Source organism: Vulpes vulpes, chromosome 4, assembly GCF_048418805.1.
Source record: "Vulpes vulpes isolate BD-2025 chromosome 4, VulVul3, whole genome shotgun sequence".
Classification (NCBI taxonomy): Eukaryota; Metazoa; Chordata; class Mammalia; order Carnivora; family Canidae; genus Vulpes; species Vulpes vulpes.
This window is the reverse complement of record NC_132783.1, coordinates 111,357,597-111,379,900: the sequence shown is the minus strand read 5'-3', so window position 1 is coordinate 111,379,900 and position 22,304 is coordinate 111,357,597. Positions and strand designations below refer to the sequence as shown.

Below are 22,304 nucleotides of genomic sequence, written 5' to 3'. Positions count from 1 at the left end.
ATATTGTGCAAACATGAAAGATAATCAATTATAAAGTCATAGAGCATGAAAAACAGCTCATGATAAAATATTGAGCAAGTGCACAATAGTGAGTGCATGTGTTGTGATTATAATTATGTGAAAAAAATGTGTATGTGGACAAATATTAGAAAGAATATCATAAAACAAAACAATTATTGGGCAGATGAAAGGTTTTTCTTTTCTGAAAACCAGTGTAGTTATATTACTTTTATAGCAGATACAATTTGAAATAAGTCTCACAAGCTTTACTTGCTGTCATAGGTAGGTGTGCTTAAGAATTATCTGAGGAGCTTATTAAAAGTGCAGATTTCTGGATTCTAGCCAGAGAGACTGTGATTCTATACTTCTGAGGAATGGCTGCATTTTTAACAAGCATCCTAGATCATTTTGCAGGAAGTGGCACACTGACCACATTTGAAAAAAACACTGTCCTAGCTAGTGTTTCAGAGATACCTTAAAAAAAAAAAAAAAAAGACAGTTGAGATATTATCTGTGCCAAAGTAGCTCATGTTTTGTGTTGGGCTAAAGACTATGGCCAATATTCCTCTACCTTTGCTGGGGAAAACATCAAGAAAGTTTAAAATAGGGAAGCCTGAGTGGCTCAGTGGTTGAGCATCTGCCTTCTGCTCAGGGCGTGATTCCGGAGTGGGGGGATTGAGTTCCACATCGTTACTGCACGGAGCCTGCTTCTGCCTCTGCCTATGTCTCTGCCTCTCTTGAATAAATAAAATCTTTTAAAAAACGAAGAAAGCTTAAAACAAAGACTCCATCCATATTAACAAAAATTCTTTCCCTATCTGGATTATAAAATGAGACATCACTAAAAAGTACAGCATTGGTTGCTTCTCTTTTAGTCTTCCAAGTAAATGTGAAGGTGTCTGATTAAAACAACACAGGTATTAATAGGTACACATCTCCAGTGTCTCTTACAGTCCCTACACATCCTGGAATTTACCCTCTCCCCACACCTTTCTATTAAATCTGACAGAAGTTGGACTATGCTCTGCCTTTGTGAGAGAAGCGTCATAATTTCAAACTCTAGATTAGAATAGTACAGTCTGCATAAGCCAGCCCTCTGGATGATTCTATACTCATTTTATTCAATTGGGTGACATTTTTGGTTTTAGCATTGAAAATCCCAGGATTTTTTTTTTTGGTCTTAGGACATTTTTGGTTTTAGCATTGAAAATCCCAAGTTCTGGGTCTCCCAACCCCACAATACTAGACAAACTGGGACTGTTCATCACCTTAACCTTTCCATTGCCTATGACCTATATAATTAGGTATAGCTGAAAAGACATTCTCCAGGCTGGGTTTGTCAGCCTCCACAGACAGTGTCTCAGGGAACACAGGCAAGCACTTAGCTTTTTTGAAGATATTCCTTTGAAAAAGAAGACATGTAAGATGCTGTTCATTATTTTTAGAAATAAAACATTTCTCTGAAGTGGTTTCAGGAAAGGAGCCAGAGATATAAGGGTCTAGCAAATAGAACTCTAGCAAATAGAACCTAGCAAATAGAACCTCCCTATAAGCATTTATCACCCAACTAGTGAAAAGTTTACTAAGATTTGTATATGTTAAACTCATCAGAAGGGAGACAGGTAAGGTTGAGTCAAGTAGTCAGAATGCAGACTGTAGAGACAAAGGGTACATATCTGTTTAGAGGATGTGGAATTTTTCATCAAGTAGAATTAGATAGAATGTAACTCCTTATACACTTGTTTTTAGGAAGCTGATTTTATTACCATGCCTTTGGAATTTTTCTAAAATTCAAAAAGTTTAAATGATTCAGAAAGCTAAAAATATGATGTGCCTTAGCAGTCTGTTCTAAAATGTAGACCAGAAATTTTTCAGAATTACCCTGCCCACATCAAAATTATACTATTTTGAAATATTGCAAGTAGTTCATAGAATCCCCAGAATTTCATTTCAACTTCACTTCCAAACTACAACTTTCACTCTTGGCTCAGGAATAATCCAATCCTACTGACAGCTGGTTTACACTGTGGAAAATATACTTGTATGGGAATTTAGCACATTTGCCCACTTGAATTCTTGGATACGATATCAACTTCCATTAAAAAGCCAGTTTAGTAGAGAAAAGCAACTTACAACTAAAAGTTTCAGGTCTTCACTCTTTTAAATTATCAGATACTTAGGGCAAAAAAAAAAAAAAAGTTTATTTAGCCACTGCCTTCTTTCAATAAAGGATTTAAGGTGATCAGTGCAGGAAACCATACATGAAGTCAACAACTCAAAACCAAAGCTACCAGCTATAATTGTAGCATTTTCCAAAGTGGATTCTGTGAGATATTAGTAGACATTGTTAAAAGGAAAAAAAGGGAGTCTCAAGCCAGTACGTTTGGGTAGCACTGAGATAATTGTTAAACATGATTCTTTACTGTAAGACTTTTGAGAACCTTTACAATGATAATGGGCATTCACACTCCACGAGGGAGGGGGAATAGCATGTGTTTCCCAAACTTAAATATTGTCAGAATATCTAAAATGTTTGAGTTCCAACTAACATATTTAGAGAAACAGTGCTCTTGCCTTTCTAAATTTGATAACTAAACTCCTTGAAAACTGGGATTAAATTTATTTTTGTTTTATTTTCACTGAAAACAGTTTTTCTTAATTTGTAATTAGAGAAGCTTTGTTCAAAGCATAGAAAAGTTTGACATTTAAAACATATTGACAATTCCATACACTTTTAAAGAAGGCTACTCTTATTACAAATATTACCTCTGATTTACAAGAAGAACAAACAAGGTAATGAAACCTATTAGAAAGTTCTTGTGACTTCAAGCTCAGAGAATTTTACTCTGATGACTTGGAGAGGCAGATGAATTAATGCCAAGGGGGCAGAGCTTTGTTTAGTCTGAGGATTTCTAGTTAAAGCCAACTGTGATTTAAAGAGCTATAAATGAGCAGATATGGGCATTTGTAGCTAGGCATGCTTATTTGCAATTGGGTTTCTTTTCTACCTAAGAGCTACCCATATTTTCCAGCCCAAATTATACTGTGGATCTGTATAGAATCTGAAACTCTTGACTTGTGATCCCAGCACTGTTGCCCATCCTCAACAGCATTAAGTAGAAGGAAGGAAGGAATTGGTTGGTGGTGCAGGGCTAGCCTGAAGATAGGTAGTTAGGAAACACTAAACTATGCTCTGTAACGTTGTGCTGCCTTACAAAGGGATTTTCCCAACCAATTTGTCTGTAAGAATAAAGTCTGTCCTCAAAACCTAGTTTAATCACCATGGTGTTATTAAAATGAGATGGGATAAAATGGGTCAAACTGCCACACACATTTTTAATTCATGATGTAAACATCAATTGTGAAGACAACCAGATGTTGCTTTAGTTCCAACATGAGGTTACACGTTTGCTCTCTCCATAAAGAAATTCAAATATTGCTCTTTAACCACATTGAAATGACATTGCACGGAGTAATAAAAGAATATAAAAGATGAAAATAAAATTTTTATTGGGAAGAGGAAATATTACATACAATTAAGTATACAGCTGATGAAATGTATGAATAACCTTTTTTTAAGGAACAAATACAGACTTAGTAAAGGAAGAAGTTGGAAGCTTAGGTTTCCAGAGAAAATTTCTAAGCAGTTTTAAGTAACCAATTCTCAATTTGCATAAATTATACAGATCATTGAGGGAAAAGTGTACTGGTTTGTAGCTATTTCTGATCCTCAGTTCAGGTGCTGTGTAGATCTCTTCTATCACGATCTCAATTCTGGTGGTCCTGATCCTATTCTAAACAGGTTCTCTCCATCCATAGTGGACACTTACCATGAGGACACATCATAAGAAGGATTTTTTTTTTTAAAGGAGAGCAGAAGAGAATTTTTTTTTAAGATTTTATTTACTCATGAGACACACACACACAGAGAGAGAGAGAGAGAGAGAGAGAGAGAGGCAGAGACACAGGCAGAGGGAGAAGCAGGCTCCATGCAGGGAGCCGGACGTGGGACTCCATCCTGGGACTCCAGGATCACACCAGGGGCGGAAGGCAGCACTAAACCGCTGAGCCACCCAGGCTGCCCACAAGAAGGATTTTTATTGCTCATTGTGAATGAAAGAAATTCCACGTGCTCTTATGTGAACTCCGTGGTTTTAGAGACAGCTGCTTGAACCAAATCTGGAAGAGCTCTTCCATTTGAGGGAGTGCTTAAGTCACATGTACAACATGTGTAAAGAGTTTGGAAACAGCATCAGAATATGTGCACAACATCTTTGTTGATACAATTTTAAGTCTCATGTAAGCTAATAGGATCTATGCAATTCTGGAGACTATTAAGTAAAAATAAATATCTGCCCGTCGAATGGAAACTATCTTTATTTGAACAGTACTCGTTTTGCTTATTTCTATCCCCCAAACAGAAAACATCCAACAAAAACAATTTTATCTATGTTTATTTAATTATAACAAAAGTAGAACAATGCATACCAAGTGGAAAAAGAAATCCAAAAAAGATGAAAATGTTTAGAACAGAAATGACTAATTTAGCTGAAAGAATTACCCAAGGGTCATGAAAACACATTTGCAACTTATAATTGGTTATTAATGTAAATTAAATTTAGTAACTGAGTCTCAATTGACTACTAAAAATTATCAAAATATTCTCAAACTGTTACATAAAAACAGACAATATCCATAAGTATTACATAAACACCAAACAAAAAATTCATATGAGAAAAATAAATAAATGTATCCTGAGATAAAATACAAAGCACACTTGTCATGCTAGATATATACACCCTATCCCCTCAATATAATTGTGAGGATTCAGTATTTTGCACATTCCAAGATAAAGTAATGATAATATATGTTGATACAAATTTCAGCCACAAAAATAAAGTACTTCATTTCTTAAATATTCCTACGATGAGACATCAGGACTCCTGTTTCACGCATCAAAACTTTATGAAGGCATAAGTTACGTTTGATTTGACTCCTCAAATCATGGCTGAAAACTCTCAGCAAAAGCATTCTAGGCTTTTTATTTCTCACACCAACTGACCCAGAATATATTTTAAGAAATGTTTATTTTCTGTGCATATTTGTTTTAAAATTATAAATTTCTGAGCACTTTTTCTTCTTCCTCTTCATCACTGTCAGTGACATTGACTTGCTGGATGCTAGAGGGAGTTGATGTTGGGGCTGTGAAGACATTCTCCAAGGCTCCAATGTCCAGCTGAGGCATGGGATTTAAGTATTCTTCCCCACTGTGACTATGACTATTATAGTAAGAGGTCCCATCCATGCTCTCACAACTCCGAGAATCTTCACTGTGTGTACGTTCATCTGGGTAGTCTCTAAAAGGATAGTCTCTATTTAAAGCTGAAAACATAGCCTCATGTTTTTGGTACCTGTCTTCATAATAACCAAGGCATTCTGGCATTGAACTTGGAAAATTTCCATAGCCAAAGGGAGGCCGACTATAAGGGCACGTGCTGTAGCGGAAAGACAAAAATTAGAATTAGATCATACCTTGCCCCCCTGCCATGCTGCCTTGCATACAGACTAATTGAGCAAGTTTAACTGCAACCTCTTTAGGGCCTGGAAATTCCTCAAGATAACTTTCTGTAACCACTTCATGTATTCATCTGCTCTTTTACCACTACCAAGTCCCAACATAAAATAAATACTTTTTTTTTTTTAAAAAAGGCAAAGTAAGCTTGTGATTCAGCAGAACTATTATCTATAATCAGCCTCGGACTTCTAACCTTTGACAACCTTGATATAGAAAATTTGCTAATCTGGACTCTTCTCTCATGACACCATGTAAGGATTTGAAATGCAGGCATGTGTTATACTGTGGTAAAAATGAAGCTTAGTAAAAGCAGTGTAACAATTGTTCTTATTAGTATTTGAAACAAAACTTATGGGGGGATATATAATTGGGTTTGAATTAATAGTTACTCATCAACTGCATTCGTCACAAACCTATAATAAGTAATCCTAAAATTTGTGTGGAACCATGAAAGACCCTGAGTAGCTAACACAATCTTGAGAAGAAGAAAAAAAGCTGGAGGTAACACAATTCCATATTTCAAGATATATTACAAAGCTACAGGAATCAAAACAGTATGGCATTGGCACAAAAATAAAAACGGATCAATAGAAGAGAATAGAGAGCTCAGAGATAAATCCATAATTATATGGTCAATTTACTTATGACAAAAGAGGCAATATACAATATACAATAGGGAAAAGGCTATCTTCAATAAATGGTGCTAGAAAAATTGAACAGCTACATATAAAGAGAATGAAACTGGGCATATAAAGAGAATGAAACAGCTACATATAAAGAGAATGAAACTGGTGAGAATGAACACCATACATAAAAATAAACTCAAAATAAATTATAGACCTAAATTTGAGACCTGAAACCATAAAAATCCTAGAAAAGAACACAGACAGTAATTTCTCTATTATCAGTCATAACCACATTTTTCTAGATATATCTCCTAAGACAAGGGAAACAAAAGCAAAAATAAATGATTGAGACTGTATCAAAATAAAAAGCTTCTACGCAGCAAAGGAAATAATCAACAAAAACTAAAAGATAACCTACTGAATAGAAGAACATATTTGTAAATGGTACATCCAATAAAAGATTAGTATCCAAAATATAAAAAGAACTTACACAATTCAACACCAAAAAACCAAAAAATCTGGTTTAAAAATGGGCAGAGGATCTGAATAGACATATTTCCAAAGAAGATATACAGAGGGACAACAGTCACATGAAAAGATGCTCAACATCACTCATCATCAGGGAAATTCAAATCAAAACCATGAGATATCATCTTATACCTGTAAGAATGGCTAAAGTCAACAAGACAAAAAAACAAACAAACAAGTGTGGGCAAGGATGTGGAGAGAAAGCAACCTCATATACTGCTGGTGGGAATGTAAATTGGTACAGCCACTGTGGAAAACATTATGGATGTTCCTCAAAAAGTTAAAAGTAGAAATACCATGTGATCCAATAAATCCACTTTGGGGTATTTATCCAAATAAAATGAAGACATTAATTCAAAAAGATATATGTATCTCTATGTTAATTGCAGTATTATCTATAATAGCCAAGAAATGCAAACAACCTAAGTATCCATCAATAGGTGAATGAATAAAAAAGATGTATTTTATACACACACTGGAATATTCTGCAGCCACAAAAAAGGATGAGCTCTTGCCACTTGCGACAATATAAATAGACCTAAAGGGTAAGTGAAATAAGCCAGACTGAGAAAGACAAATACTACATGATTTCACTTGTAAGTAGAATTTAAAAAAATTAAAAAACAAAAAACAGAATCAGAACTATAAGTACAGAGAACTGATGGTTCTCAGAAGAGACAGGAGTCAGAAATCAGGCAAAATGAGTGAAGGGGAGTGGGAGATACAGTCTTCCAGTTATAAAGTAAATAAGTCACAGGAACAAAAGGCTCCACATAAGGAGTATAGTCAATGACATTGTAATAGTAATGTATGAGGATAGATGGTAGCTATATTTATGATGAATATAATTTGTACATAGTATAAGTACACATAGTATAATGTACAAACTTATCAAATCACTATGTTATACATCTGAAACTAAGATAACATACTGTATCAACTATACTCAAAACAAAACAAAACAAAACAAAACAGCTCCTGGAGGGGGGGCTGTGGCACCAGAACAGAGGATAACAACTCAACGCTCTAATTGACCCTCAATAATAAGTTCAATTAAAAACATTCTTCCTATCAGTAAGATTTAAAATGGATATTAAACTATGTTTTTAAAGATCTTTTTCAAATAAAATTTTTGCAATGTGAACAACTGAAAAGATTATTTCGTTGTTTTACAAACTGCTTTTTTTAAGGCAAATCTAAAATTCTGCCATTCAAACCCATCTGTCAATTTTTTTTTTTTTTTTTGAGTATTCTCCTTTTCAAAGGCATAGAATGGGAATCATAGTAAGGGGTATACAAAAGTCCAAACAGGAGTTCCCTGGGCTCATGGACTCCATCTAGTGACAGATAACATAAACATAAGCAACCACACAGCAAAACGCACAAGTTGGGGGTTTCACATCAGGCTCCTACATTTTTTTTTTTAAAGGTCAACTTTGTTTTCTTCCCTTTAAAAGCATAAGTACCATAGACATCCTAGACTATTATCTCAAACTCTTTGAAAATATGGGGCCTTTTGACTAGTTTGGTATCCCATCCCCATATCTCTAAGAGCCAGGGGACTTGCCCACATTAAATATCACAATAATAAGGCTAAGGTTCCAAAATGTTTCAGGTTTCCCTTCCTATTGTCACATCCTCATTCAGGCATTTTTAACATAATAGAAACATCCTGAACGTATCATACTTCCAGCTAGTATGACTTTGCTCCTGTAGCTCTTCTACCTTCAGGTCCCTCTATCCACTGAATTACACAGATACCTCTTCCACAAAGCCTACACAATTTAGCTAGAAACAATTCACCCACCATTTTTCAGGACTCAATCAACGTAGGCAAGATATTATGCAAGGTTTGGTGGAGAATTTAATTAAGAAAAAGATCTAGAATCCAGGTATATATTAGACGTGCTAAAGTCTATAATGCAAATTGCAAACACTACATGGCTACACTGGTATGGTAAAAACATGTTATATCCAGAAAATAGATCAATTAAGATATGAGTATTCCTAGAAGGTTGCATGGATGAAAATGAATAACTTTAGAAGCACTGTGATATATTGGGAAAGGCATCAATTAGAATCATTAGAACGATAATATTAGCCAACATATAATAAGAATTTACTATGTTTTCTAGGCATCAGCTATGGACTTTATGTGTTATCTTAACTATTCTTTAGAACAATTGTATGAGACAGATACTATATCTCCACTTTACAGAGGAGGAAACAGAACCTTAAAAAGATTGAGTAACTTGCTCAAAGTCATAATTAGCAAGTAGTGAAACAGAACCAGGCAAGCTAATTCTAGAACTTATTCTCCTAACTACCATGCCACACTACCTGGGAAGTAGTTCTAGCTATGCCACTTAAAAACCTGGTAACCGTAAATAAACCCAAATTTTTCTGAGCCTTGGGCTCCTTATATAAAACAGAGATAGGGCAGCCCTGGTGGCTCAGCGGTTTAGGGCTGCCTTCGGCCCAGGGCATGATCCTGGAGTCCCTGGATCGAGTCCCACATCAGGCTCCCTGAGTGGAGCCTGCTTCTCCCTCTGCCTGTGTCCCTGCCTCTCTCTTTCTCTCTCTCTCTCTCTGTGTCTCTCATGAATAAATAAATAAAATCTTTAAAAAAATAGAAAAAAAAATAAAACAGATAATGTCACTTGTTCTGCCAACTTAAAAGATCTGTCACAAGGAACTTGAGAAAAGATCTCTATGAGTACTTTAGAAACTAGAAACGCTTTTATTTCTTTCTTAAGATTTTATTTATTTATTCATGAGAGACAGACGGAGAGAGGCAGAGACATGGGCAGAGGGAGAAGCAGGCTCCCAGCAGGGAGCCTGATGTGGGACTCGATCCCGGGATTCTGGGATCACTCCCTGAGCCAAATGCAGACGCTATTATTATTCAGTCTTACAAGAAGTTACATGTGATAATATAATCATAAACACACTCATATGTATATGTTTTACATTTATTTTCAAAGAGAAAGAATGCAAAGATAGAACAAAATCTAGTTGAAGTAGGAGGCAGATGGAAGAGAAGAGACCGGCAAAGAAGCTAGACTTCTCAGAACGTACTTTGTATTGTAATTTTGACTTTGAAACTATGTAATTACTTTACATAATTTTAAAACAAATGTAATATTTTAAAAAGTAATCTATACAAATTAAAAGCAAATGAAAACAAATGAACCCAAGTTATATCAAGTTTGTAGTTGCCTTAAATACACAGAGAAACATTATTTCAAGATAATATTGTACCTTCCTGGTAAGACATACCCTAAAGAGAAAAGAATTACAAACAAATCTTAAACTGCATCCTGTAATTTTGTTTGTGATATTGCTACTTTGAAACTATTGATATAATTGTCTTGAAGCTATTCTCTCTATGTATATACACACACATACATCAGAAAAAAATCATGTTTAATAGGATAAAGCAAATATGTTGTTATCATTAGACAACAAAATTTTAAGGGGGGAAGATACTAGCACATAAAATCAAAGAATTTCATTTGAAATTACAACATTACATTTATTTTGGAAATATCAATACATACTCATGAATTATTTTTCTCATTCAAAAAATGCATATTCTCTCATACTTTCCACTGAAAAGCCCTAGATACTTTGTTAACTCAGCAGCAATAAGCATCCCTATTGCTCAAATTGTGATCTCAGTAAAAGGAACTTGGATTTCTTGGATAAAATGGCTAATTCCAGGTCTGGACAAGATAAAGCCTAGTACATATTGTACAGATAACAAAAAACCTATTAAAGATTAAGGACACAGTCCCCAACCTGTAGCCAACTATACAAATAAAAGAATAATTTGAGCGGCAATGTATCAAAACATACCAAATATATAAAAGTCTACTTGTTCATGATGGTATTCCTAAAACAAAACAAGATTCATTGATATGGGGAAAAAAATCAAGAAATTTTCCTGCCCTTCCTGTATTTCATAGTAACCAACTGGTGAGGGTTTTTCTTCAAAAAAGCATTCTAGTTAATGAATGAAGGAATACTGAATAAGAAAATCACCATTTTGCAATCTCATGGTTCTAGGCAACAATCCTCAGCTACTAAAATCATTATACAGATATTTCTCAACCCTAGCTAACCATTTAAATCACCGGAGAAATTTTTGAATTTAATTTCAATAATAAAAAAAATTGAAAAAATAAAGAATACTGCTTCCCAGGTCCTATACCCACAAAGATTCTAATTTATTTAGTCTGAACTCTTCAAGTGTTGCTACTGTACAGCCGAGAATTGAGAAGTACTACTTACGGTGATAATACCTGACCCTACAGATCATTCTTAACATCACTATTAAAGAAAAACAGACTTTGTATACCTCTTGATGTGATAGAATACAAATTACACAGCACTATTCATGAGATTTCATTGCCGAGAGAGAGAGAGAGAGAGAGAGAGAGAAAGGGGAGAGTAAAAGAAAAAAAAATTGAACCTGAATCTAATCAAGTTTTAAGATTTAACTATCATTTTACAGGGAAAAGGAGGGGGGATAATAGGGAAATATATAAATATTCAAGGATGTAATAAGCAAAATTCAAGATTAGGATAATGTGTTTGTTTAATGAACACATGGCATTAAACAACAATAAAAGAGGTTGGAGTACTATTTTAGCATGAAAGAGGCTTAAGAAACATAATCACATCCGATGTTTATATCTTGCTTGGATCCTCTTTTATACAAACCCATTGTGAAAAGAGTGCTGAGACAGCAGAGGAAAATTCAACAAGCCAGTTGTTGGATGATAATAAGGAATTATTAATTTTTCAGGTATGAAAATGGTAGGTCATTTTTTCAAGTCCCAAACTAGTAAATTTACATACAGATGTATCTGCAGATGAAATTATATGACATCTGTGATTCACTTTAAAATACTTAAAACTCTTCCCCCAAAGAAGTATAAGAAATAAATGAACCAAGAAAGCCAAACTGTTGATAATTGTTGAGTGATGTGTACATGGAGATTCAATATGATATTCTGCTTTGCATATAAAAATGTCTGTAACAAGATGGTAAATAAGATAAAAATATAATGCTATTCATTGCTTCTCTCACTTAGTAGTATGCATTTAAGTTTCCCTCATGTCTTTTCATGGCTTGATAGTTCATTTCTTTTTAACACTGAATAATATTCCACTGTTTATATGTACCACAGTTTATCTATTCACCTACTGAAGGACATCTTGATTTCTTCTGTTTTGGCAACCATGAATAAAACTGCTCTAAGTATCTATGTGCAGGTTTTTGTGTAAACACAAGTTTTCTTTTCTTTCTTTTTTTTTCCTGGTAAATAACAAGCAGTGTGACTGCTGGATTATATGGTAAGAGTTATTTTAGTCTTGTAAGGAATTGCCTAACTGTCTTCCAAAGTGACTGTACCATTATGCATTCCTGCTAGCAATGAATTAGAATTTCCTTTGCTTTACAACCTCACCAGTATTTGCTGGTGTCTGTATTTTGAATTTTGGCAATTCTGATAGGTTTGTAGTGGTACTGCATTTAAATCTGTAATTCCCTAAAGATATATAATGCGATGCATTTTTTCATGTGCTTAAACCCCATCTCTCTCTCTTTTTTAAGATTTTATTTATTTATTCATGAGAGACAGAGAGAGAGAGACAGACAGAGAGAGAGAGAGAGAGAGAGAGAGAGGTAGGGACATAGGCAGAGGGAGAAGTAGGCTCCCTGTGAGGAGCCTGATGTAGGACTTGATCCCAAGACCCCAGGATCACAACCTGAGCCAAGGGCAGACACTAAACCACTGAGGCACCTAGGCACTCTTTAGATGCCATCTCTATATGTTCTTTGGTGAGGTGTCTTCATGTGTTTTGTCCATTTTTAATAGGTTGTTTTCTTATGGTTCAGTTTTAAAAATTCAGTATTTTCAACATTTTGTATAAAGTCCCTAATCAGATATATCTTTTGCAAATATTTTCTCTTAGTCTGTGACTTGTCTTTTCATTCTCTGGATACCACATTGTTTGATATAGTAGCTTTGTAGTAAGTTTGAAATCAGAAATTGTGAGTCCTCCAACTTTATTCTCCTTTCTCGATTGTTTTTAAAACTATTCTGGGTCACTTACAATTCCATATAAACTTTTAGGGTCAGCTTTTCCATTTCTGTGAAATAAAAAAACCATTAGGATTTTGAGAGGGATTATATTGATTCTGTAAATCACTTTGGGAAGTACTGTCTTCTTAACAATATTTAGATCTCTATTTAGATCCTTAATTTCTTTCAGTAATGTTTTGTAGCTTTCAGTTTACAAGTCTTGTACCTCCTTGGTTAGATTCATTCCTAGGTATTTTGCTCTTTTTGATGCTACTTTAAACAGAATTGTTTTCCTAATCTCCTTTTTCGATTGTTCATTGCTAGAAAATTCAAGTGATTTTTGTATATTGATCTTATGCCCTGCAACTTCTCATTAGATCTAAAAAACTTTTGTGGATTCCTTAAGATTTCCTATATATAGGATTTTCCATATTTAGGATCATGTGTAAATAGAGATAATTTTATTTATTTTATTTTAGATGTCTTCTTTTTCCTGTTTAATTTCTCTAGCTAGAACTTCTAAAAAAAATGTTGAATAGCAATTGTGAAAGGAGACATCCTTTTCTGGTTCCCAATCTCAGGGAGAAACCTTTTGGTTCTTCATCAGTGAAGATGATATTGACCATGGGTTTTGATTTAAAAAAAACAAAAACAAAAAAAGCCCTTTATCATGTTGAGGAGGTTCCTAGTTTGACTATTAAGTTTTGAAATCAGGAATTGCTTTTTATAACGAAAACGTGTTGGATTTTATCAAATACCTTTTCTGCATCAATTGAGATGATTAGGTGGTTCTGTTCCTTCATTCTACTTACAAGGTGTATTACACTGATTGATTTTCAGATGTTGAATCACACGTACATTCCTCAGGTAAATCTCACTTGGTATATAATCCTTTTAATATGCTGCTAGAGTCAGTTTGCTAGTATTTTATTAAGCATATTTTTCAATTATTTTCATAAGATATATTGGTCTGTAATATTCTTTCTTGTGATACCTTTGTCTGACTTTGGGAGCAGAGTAATGCTGGTCTTAGAAATGTTCCCTCATACTTTTTGGAAAAGTTTGAGAGTTGGTTTGAGTATTCCTCTCTAAATGTTTGGTAGAATTCATCAATGAAACTAGCCTAGGGCTTTTCTTTGCTGTGAGGTTTTTGATTAATGATTCAATCTCTTAATATAGGTCTGTTCAGATTTGCTATTTTATCTTGAGTCAGTTTTGGTAATTCATGTATTGTTCATTTTATCTTGGCTATCTAACTGGTTTGTATGCAGTTATTCACTGTATTCTCCTATAGTCATTTTTATTTCTGTAAAGTTGGCAGCAATGTACACAATTTCACATATCATTTTAATAATTTACATATTTTCTTTTTTTCAAAGTAGCTAAAGTTTCATCAATTCTATTGATCTTTTAAAAAAGCTAACTTGGGGGATCCCTGGGTGGCGCAGCGGTTTGGCGCCTGCCTTTGGCCCAGGGCGCGATCCTGGAGATCCGGGATCAAGTCCCACGTCGGGCTCCCGGTGCATGGAGCCTGCTTCTCCCTCTGCCTGTGTCTCTGCCTCTCTTTCTCTCTGTGTGACTATCATAAATAAATAAAATTTAAAAAAAAAAAATAAAAAAAAAATAAAAATAAAAAAGCTAACTTGTTGATTTTCTTTTATTTCATTAAACTCTCTTTTGCTTTCCTATTCTTTATCTCTAATCTTATTTCTTTCCTTCTGCAAGCTTCAGGTTTTGTTTGCTCTTCTTTTTCTAAGTCCTTAAGGTCTAAAGTCATGTTGTCCATTTAAGATCTTTCTTTCTGAACGTAGGTCATTGAGGCTAAAATTTCTCTATCAGTACTGCTTTCACTGTTTTGGTATGCTGTGTTTTCATTTTCATTCATCTCAAAGTATTTTCTAATTTCCTTTGTGATGTCTTATTTGACCCATTGATTGTTTAAGAGTGTGTTGTTTCATTTCCACATATTTTTAAATTTTCCAGTTTTCTTTCTGTTACTATCAGTTTCATTCCATCATGGTTGGAGAAGAAGCTTTGTAAGATTTAAATATTTAAAAATAAATTGAGACCTGATTTGTGAACTAACATATGGTCTATCCTATGTGCAACTGCATGAAATTATGAAGAATCTATATTGTTACTGGGTGAAGCATTACATATGCATGTTAGGTCTAGTTGGTTTACAGTGTTGTACAGTCTATTTCCTTATCATCTTCATTCATTTTGGAGCATTGATCTATCCATAAAGTAACCACAGTTAAATCATACTTAGTAGTGAAAAGCCGAAAGCCTTTTCTCTAAGATCAAGAATAAGAGGCACATAAGTGGCTCAGTCAGTTAAGCATTCAACTCTTGATTTCTGTTCAAGTCATGATCTCAGGGTCATGGGATTGAGCTCCACGTCGTTGGGCTCCGTGCTGAGGACGAGTCTGCTTAAGATTCTTTCTCTCCCTCTCTCTCTGCTCCTCCCCCTTCTCATGCTCTCTAAATAAATAAATAAGATCTTTAAAAGAAATAAAGAATAAATTAGGAATGCTCACATTTGCCACTTTTATTCAACATAGTATCAGAACTCCAAGTCAGTGCTATCAGGCAAGAAAAAGAAATAAAAGGGATACAAACTGGAAAAGAAGAAGTAAAACTGTATCTATTTGCAGTGACATGATATTATACATACAAAACCCTAAAGATTCCAATGAAAAATGTTAGAACTAATCGACAAACTCAGTAAGTTCCAGGATACAAAATCAATATACAAAAATCATTTGTATTTCTATACATCAACAATAAACTATTATAAAAAGGAATTAAGAAAACAATCCCGGGCAGCACCGGTGGCTCAGCGGTTTAGCGCTGCCTTCATTCAGTCCAGGGTGTGATCCTGGAGACCCGGGATTAAGTCCCACGTCGGGCTCCCTGTGTGGAGCCTGCTCCTCCCTCTGCCTGTGTCTCTGTCTCTCTCTGTGTGTCTCTCATGAATAAATAAATAAAATCTTAAAAAAAGAGAAAACAATCCCATTTACAACTTAAAAAAATAAGATACATAAAAATAAATTTAACCAGAAAGATAAAAGACGTGTACACTGAAAAATACAAGATATTGATAAAAGAAATTGAAGAAAAAAACAAATAAATTGAAAGATATTCTGACCTCATGGATCAAAAGAAATATTGTTAAAATGTCTATACTACCCAAAGCAATCTACAGATTCAATGCAACCCCCCTCAAAATTCCAATGGCATTTTTCACAGAAATAGAACAGACAATCCTAAAATTTGTATGGAATCACAAAAGACCCCAAATAGTCAAAGCAATCTTGAAAAAGAACAAAGCTAGGGGCATTACACTCCCTGATTTCAAACTATATTACAAAGCTATAATAAAACAATATGATATTGCATAAAAGCAGAAACATAGATCAATGGAAAAAAATAGACTAGAAATAAACTCACATATATATGGTCAATTTAAAAGGATAGTCTCTTCAATAAATGGTGTTAAGAAAACTTAACAGCCACGTGGAAATAAGGAAACCCCTATCTTACACCATACATAAAAATCAACCCAAAATTAAAAATTAAAGACTTGAACGTTAAGACCCCAAATCATAAAATTCTTAGAAGAAAACATGGACAGTAAATTCCTTGACACTGATCTTGCTGATGATTTTTTGGGCTTGACACCAAAAGCAAAGGCAAAAAAAGCAAAAATAAATTTTGATGTGGGACCACATCAAAATAAAAAGCTTCTGCACAGCGAAGGAAACCAGCAACAAAATGAAACAGTAATCTACCAAATGGAAGAAAATATTTGCAACTCCTATATTTGATAAGGCGTTAATATCCAAAATATATGAAGAATACATATAATACAAGAAGTCTATAGCAGGGATCCCTGGGTGGCGCAGCGGTTTGGCGCCTGCCTTTGGCCCAGGGCGCGATCCTGGAGACCGGGGATCGAATCCCACGTCAGGCTCCCGGTGCATGGAGCCTGCTTCTCCCTCTGCCTGTGTCTCTGCCTCTCTCTCTCTCTCTGTGTGTGACTATCATAAATAAATAAAAATTAAAAAAAAAAAAAGAAGTCTATAGCAACAATAATAATCCAATTAAAAAATGGGCACAGGATCTGAACAGACATTTTTCCAAAGATGACATACAGATGGCTAACAGGTACATGATACGGTGTTCAACATCACTAATTATCAAGGAAATGCACATAAAAACCACAATGAGACACCACCTCACACCTGTTAAAATGGTTTTATCAAAGAGACAAGAAATAACAAGTCTTGGTGAGGATGTGGAGAAAGGGGAATCCTTGTTGATGGGAAAGCAAATTCGTATAGCCACTATGAAAAATAATATGAACATTCCTCAAAAACTGCCATATGATCTAACGATTCCACTTCTGGATATTTACTTGAAGGAAATGAAACCACAAACTTGAAAAGATAACTGTACCCCCGTATTCACTGCAGCAGAAATTCCATACATACAATGGAATATTATTCAGCTGTAGAAAAAGGAAATGAAACCACAAACTTGAAAAGATAACTGTACCCCCGTATTCACTGCAGCAGAAATTCCATACATACAATGGAATATTATTCAGCTGTAGAAAAACCTGTAACACTATGGATGGACCTTAAGGAAATTATGCTAAGTGAAATAAGTCACAGAAAAACAAATATGGTATAATCTCACTTATATGTGGGATGTTAAAAAAAAAAAAAAAGAACTCATAGAGAACAGGTTAGTGGTTGCCAGAGGGGGCAGGAGTGGGAAATGGGCAAAAATCAGTGAAGGTGGTCAAAAATTACAAACTTCCAGTTATAAGTCCTGGTGACATAATGTATAGCATTGTGACTACAGTTAATAGTACCATGTTGTATATGTGAAAATTGATGAGAGAAAAAAATCTTAAAAGTTCTCATCACAAGCAAAAAAAAATGTGTATTGTACACATTTTTACATAATATACATTGTATATTACATTGTATATACATTGTACATAATATAATGTTATAAATCAGTCATATATCAAAAAATATTTAAGTCTTCAACTATTATTGTAAATTTATTTCTCTCTTTAATTTTACTAATTTTGGCTTCATATATTTTGGGGTCCTTTGTTGCATATGTATATGATTACAACCACTGTATCTTAATGTATTAACTCTTTTATCAAAATATAATATCCTTTTTCTACTGTAACAATTTTTGACATAAAGTCTATTTTGTCTAATATATTATAGATATCCAGCTCTCTTTGGTTATGATTTGCATGGAATATCTTCTTTTATTTTTTCCTCTTTCAATCTATTTGTGTCTTTGGGTCTAAAGTGAATCTTTCGCAGATAGGATATATTTTGATTCTATTTTGAATCCATTCTGCCAATTTCTGCCTTTAGAGAGCTTAATCCACTTACATTTAAACTGATTACTGATAAGAAAAAACTTATTCTGCCGGTTTGCTATTTGCTTTCTTTTTTTTTTTTTCACCATTAAGACTTTTATTTTTTATTTTTATTTTTTAATAATAAATTTATTTTTTATTGGTGTTCAATTTGCCAACATACAGAATAACACCCAGTGCTCATCCCATCAGGTGCCCCCCTCAGTGCCTGTCACCCATTCACCCCCAACCCCCCCCCCACCTCCCCTTCCACCACCCCTAGTTCGTTTCCCAGAGTTAGGAGTCTTTATGTTCTGTCTCCCTTTCTGATATTTCCTACCCATTTCTTCTCCCTTTCCTTCTATTCCCTTTCACTATTATTTATATTCCCCAAATGAATGAGAACATACACTGTTTGTCCCTCTCCGATTGACTTACTTCACTCAGCATAATACCCTCCAGTTCCATCCACGTCAAAGCAAATGGTGGGTATTTGTCGTTTCTAATGGCTGAGGAATATTCCATTGTATACATAGACCACATCTTCTTTATCCATTCATCTTTCCATGGACACCGAGGCTCCTTCCACAGTTTGGCTATTGTGGACATTGCTGCTAGAAACATCGGGGTGCAGGTGTCCCGGCGTTTCACTGCATCTGTATCTTTGGGGTAAATCCCCAACAGTGCAATTGCTGGGTCGTAGGGCAGGTCTATTTTTAACTCTTTGAGGAACCTCCACACAGTTTTCCAGAGTGGCTGCACCAGTTCACATTCCCACCAACAGTGTAAGAGGGTTCCCCTTTCTCCGCATCCTCTCCAACATTTGTGGTTTCCTGCCTTGTTAATTTTCCCCATTCTCACTGGTGTGAGGTGGTATCTCATTGTGGTTTTGATTTGTATTTCCCTGATGGCAAGTGATGCAGAGCATTTTCTCATGTGCGTGTTGGCCATGTCTATGTCTTCCTCTGTGAGATTTCGAGTGCTATTTGCTTTCTATATGTCATTCTTTTGCTGTTCCTCAGTTTCTCCATTAAGAGCTTTTAAGTTTAAAGGATTTTTCTTTTTTTTAATTTGAATTCAATTAATTAACATATGATGTATTATTAGTTTCAGAGGTAGAGGTCAGTGATTCACCAGTCTTATACCCAGTGCTCATTATATCACATGTGCTCCTTAATGTCTATCACCCAGTTACCCCATCCCCCCTTTCTCTCCCATCCGGTGACCTCAGTTTGTTTCCTATAAGTAAAAATGTCTTATGGTTTGTCTCCCTCTCTGATTTCATTTTATTTTTTCCTCTCTTCCCCTATGATTTTCCTTTCTGTTTCTTAAATTCCACGTGAGTGAGATCATATGATTGTCTTTCTTTGATTGACTTATTTTGCTTAGCATTATACCCTCTAGCTAATTCCATACATGTCATTGCAAATGGCAAGATTTCTTTTCTTTTCTTTTTTCTTTTTTTTTTTTTTTTGATGGCTGAGTAGCATTCCATTAATGGATTTTTCTAGTGTATCATTTTGTTTCCTCATTTCCTTTTTGTATATTTTTAGTTATTTTCTTAAATGGTTAGGTTACCTAGGGGATTACAATTAAAATCCTAAAATTATAACAATCTAATTTAAATTGATATTTACCTTCATAGGCATATGAAAATTCTGTATAAAACACCACCCTTTTATATGTATAAAATTACATATTTATACATTTTGTACCCATTGACATCGATTTATAGTAATTGTTTTATGCATTTGCCTTTTAAATAATACAGGGGAAAAAAAGAGAAGTTACTAACTAAAAATACAATAATATTGTTTTTTTTTTTTTAAGATTTTATTTATTTATTCATGAGAGACACAGAGAGAGAAACAGGCTCCGTGCAGGAAGCCTGATGTGGGATTTGATCCCAGGTGTCCAGGATCACACCCTGGGCCGAAGGCGGCTCTAAACCGCTGAGCCACCCGGGCTGCCCTAATATTGGGTTATATGTACCTATGTAGTAACCTTTACCAGCGTTCTTTATTTCTTTGTTTGGCTTTGAGTTATTGTCTAGTGTCTTTTTTTATTTCAGTCTGAAGTAGTCCTTTTAGCATTTCTTGTAAGACATGTCTACTAGTTACGAACTTTCACAACTTTTGTTACCTGAGAAGGGTTTAATTTCTCCTTTATTTTTGAAGGATGCTTTGTCAGTTATAGAATTCCTTGTTGATGTTTTTTTTTTCTTTCAGCACTATGTATCCCACTGTCTTCGTCCTTCATGGTTTCTGATGAGAAACTGGCTATTAGCCTTATTGAGAATCTACCGTACAAGATAAGTCACTTTCCTCTTGCTGCACTCAAGATTCTTTTTTTTTATCTTTGGTATTTAACAGTTTGATTATAATGTATCTCTGTGGATCTCTTTGAATTTATCCTTATTCATTGAACTTCTTGGATTCATATCTTCCTTCAAATTTGGATCATTTTTGGCCACTATTTCTTTAAATATTCTTTCTGCCTTTTCCTTTCTCTCCTCTTATTCTGGAAATCCCATGGTGATTATATTCATATACCGGATGGTGGGACACCACCACTTAAGGTTCTATTCACTTTTCTTCACTGTTTTTTCCTTCTGCCTCTCAGAGTAGATGATTTCAATTGACCTATCTTCAGATTCACTAATTCCTCTGCCTGCTCAACTCTGCTGCTGAATCTCCATAGTGATTTTTTATTTCAGTTACTATAGTTTTAAGTAACAGGATTTCTATTTGGTTACTTTTTATAATCTCTATATCTATATTGATGTTCTTCTCTACTTGGTGATACTCTGTTCTGGTTTAATTTAGTCTCTGACAGTTTTCTTTAGCTCCCTTTAGCTCAAGACAGTTGTTGTAAAGTCTTTGTCTAGTAAATCCAATATCTGGGCTTCCTCAGGGGTAGTTTCTTTAGTTTTTTTCTTGGAAACACCATGCCTTGTTTCTTTGCATGCCTAGTAGTTTTTTTGTTGAAAACTGGACATTTTGAATATTATCATGTAGTATTTATAACAATCAGATTTCTGTCCTTCCCCAGGGTATGATATTGTTGCTTCTTTTGAGTTATACTTGTGTTTTTCATTGGTGACTTTTCTAAGCTATTTTTGTAAAGACTTCATTCTTTGCCTTTTGTGATTATTTAAGTCTCTGTTCCATTAACCTAGTGACTTGGCAGAGCTTTCCTTAAACATTTTGTTTTGTAGAGCCAAACAAAACAAGTCAGAGCAAAAAACACCTTCCCCTCAGTCTTTGCAGACTGGTCCAAATTGGGGCACTCCTTCAGCACTTAGCCAGGTCGTTTACAATTTTTTCTCAGACCTCTTTTCCTACTTACACAGACTCTAAAATCAGTCAGAGGTGAAAGCTTACCATCTTATCAGGTGTTTGTTTAATATGTGTCTAGCCCTGGACATGTATGTGCCATTCTGGATATCCCAGTGTACATGGGAACTTTTCAAAGCCCTTATTTCCCCATGTACCTCCTTTCCCAGTCTCTTCTTGGCCTTTCAGTCGGCCTGATACTTGCCCCATCTGTTGTCCCTTACCCCAGAAAGCCGTGAGTAGTATATGTCTTTGAAAATTTTCCACAAAGACCACTTGAAAGACCACTCAAACCTGAGAATGTTTTGAGGTGAGTGAAACAGAGGTAAGCCCTTGAACCAATTCTTCAGGAAGCAACCAAATAGGTAAAAATTTACAATCATAATGCTTTGAGAAAAAAAGGTGTGCATTGCCTCCTCTAACAGCAGAAATGTCAGACCAGAACATGGGCCACCATCCCCTTGACCATCACTAAGCTACAAAATGGAGGATGGTTGTGGCAAAATGGGATAAGGACTTGAAAGAAGTGATCCTACTATGAATTGAAGTAACATAATATCTACCTGAAAAGTTCTTTGAGCTATTGGTATGCCTAAGTGGGAAATAATTTTACTTTACTAAATATGTAACAGTAGAAGATTGGTATTAGACATATAACACTCCAATTTCAATAGAAACTGTCTCTTTTTATACATTTAACATCACTTGAAAAAGAGAAGTTATACTCTATTAGAATGTTTGCAAGGAAGCTAA

General features: G+C 34.8%; 1 protein-coding gene across 2 annotated transcripts in view; it reads right to left on the bottom strand.

The window, feature by feature from the left end:
- Positions 1-5,113: 5,113 nt before the first annotated feature.
- Positions 5,114-22,304, bottom strand: part of SOX30 (SRY-box transcription factor 30) — a 29,375-nt gene continuing 12,184 nt past the window's right edge. The window contains exon 5 of one of the 2 annotated variants that reach the window (XM_072756742.1): positions 5,114-5,495. In XM_072756742.1, the coding sequence (XP_072612843.1) occupies positions 5,114-5,495 (382 nt within the window). The remainder of the gene's footprint in view (positions 5,496-22,304) is intronic. The other variant, XM_072756743.1, reaches the window with a different exon arrangement.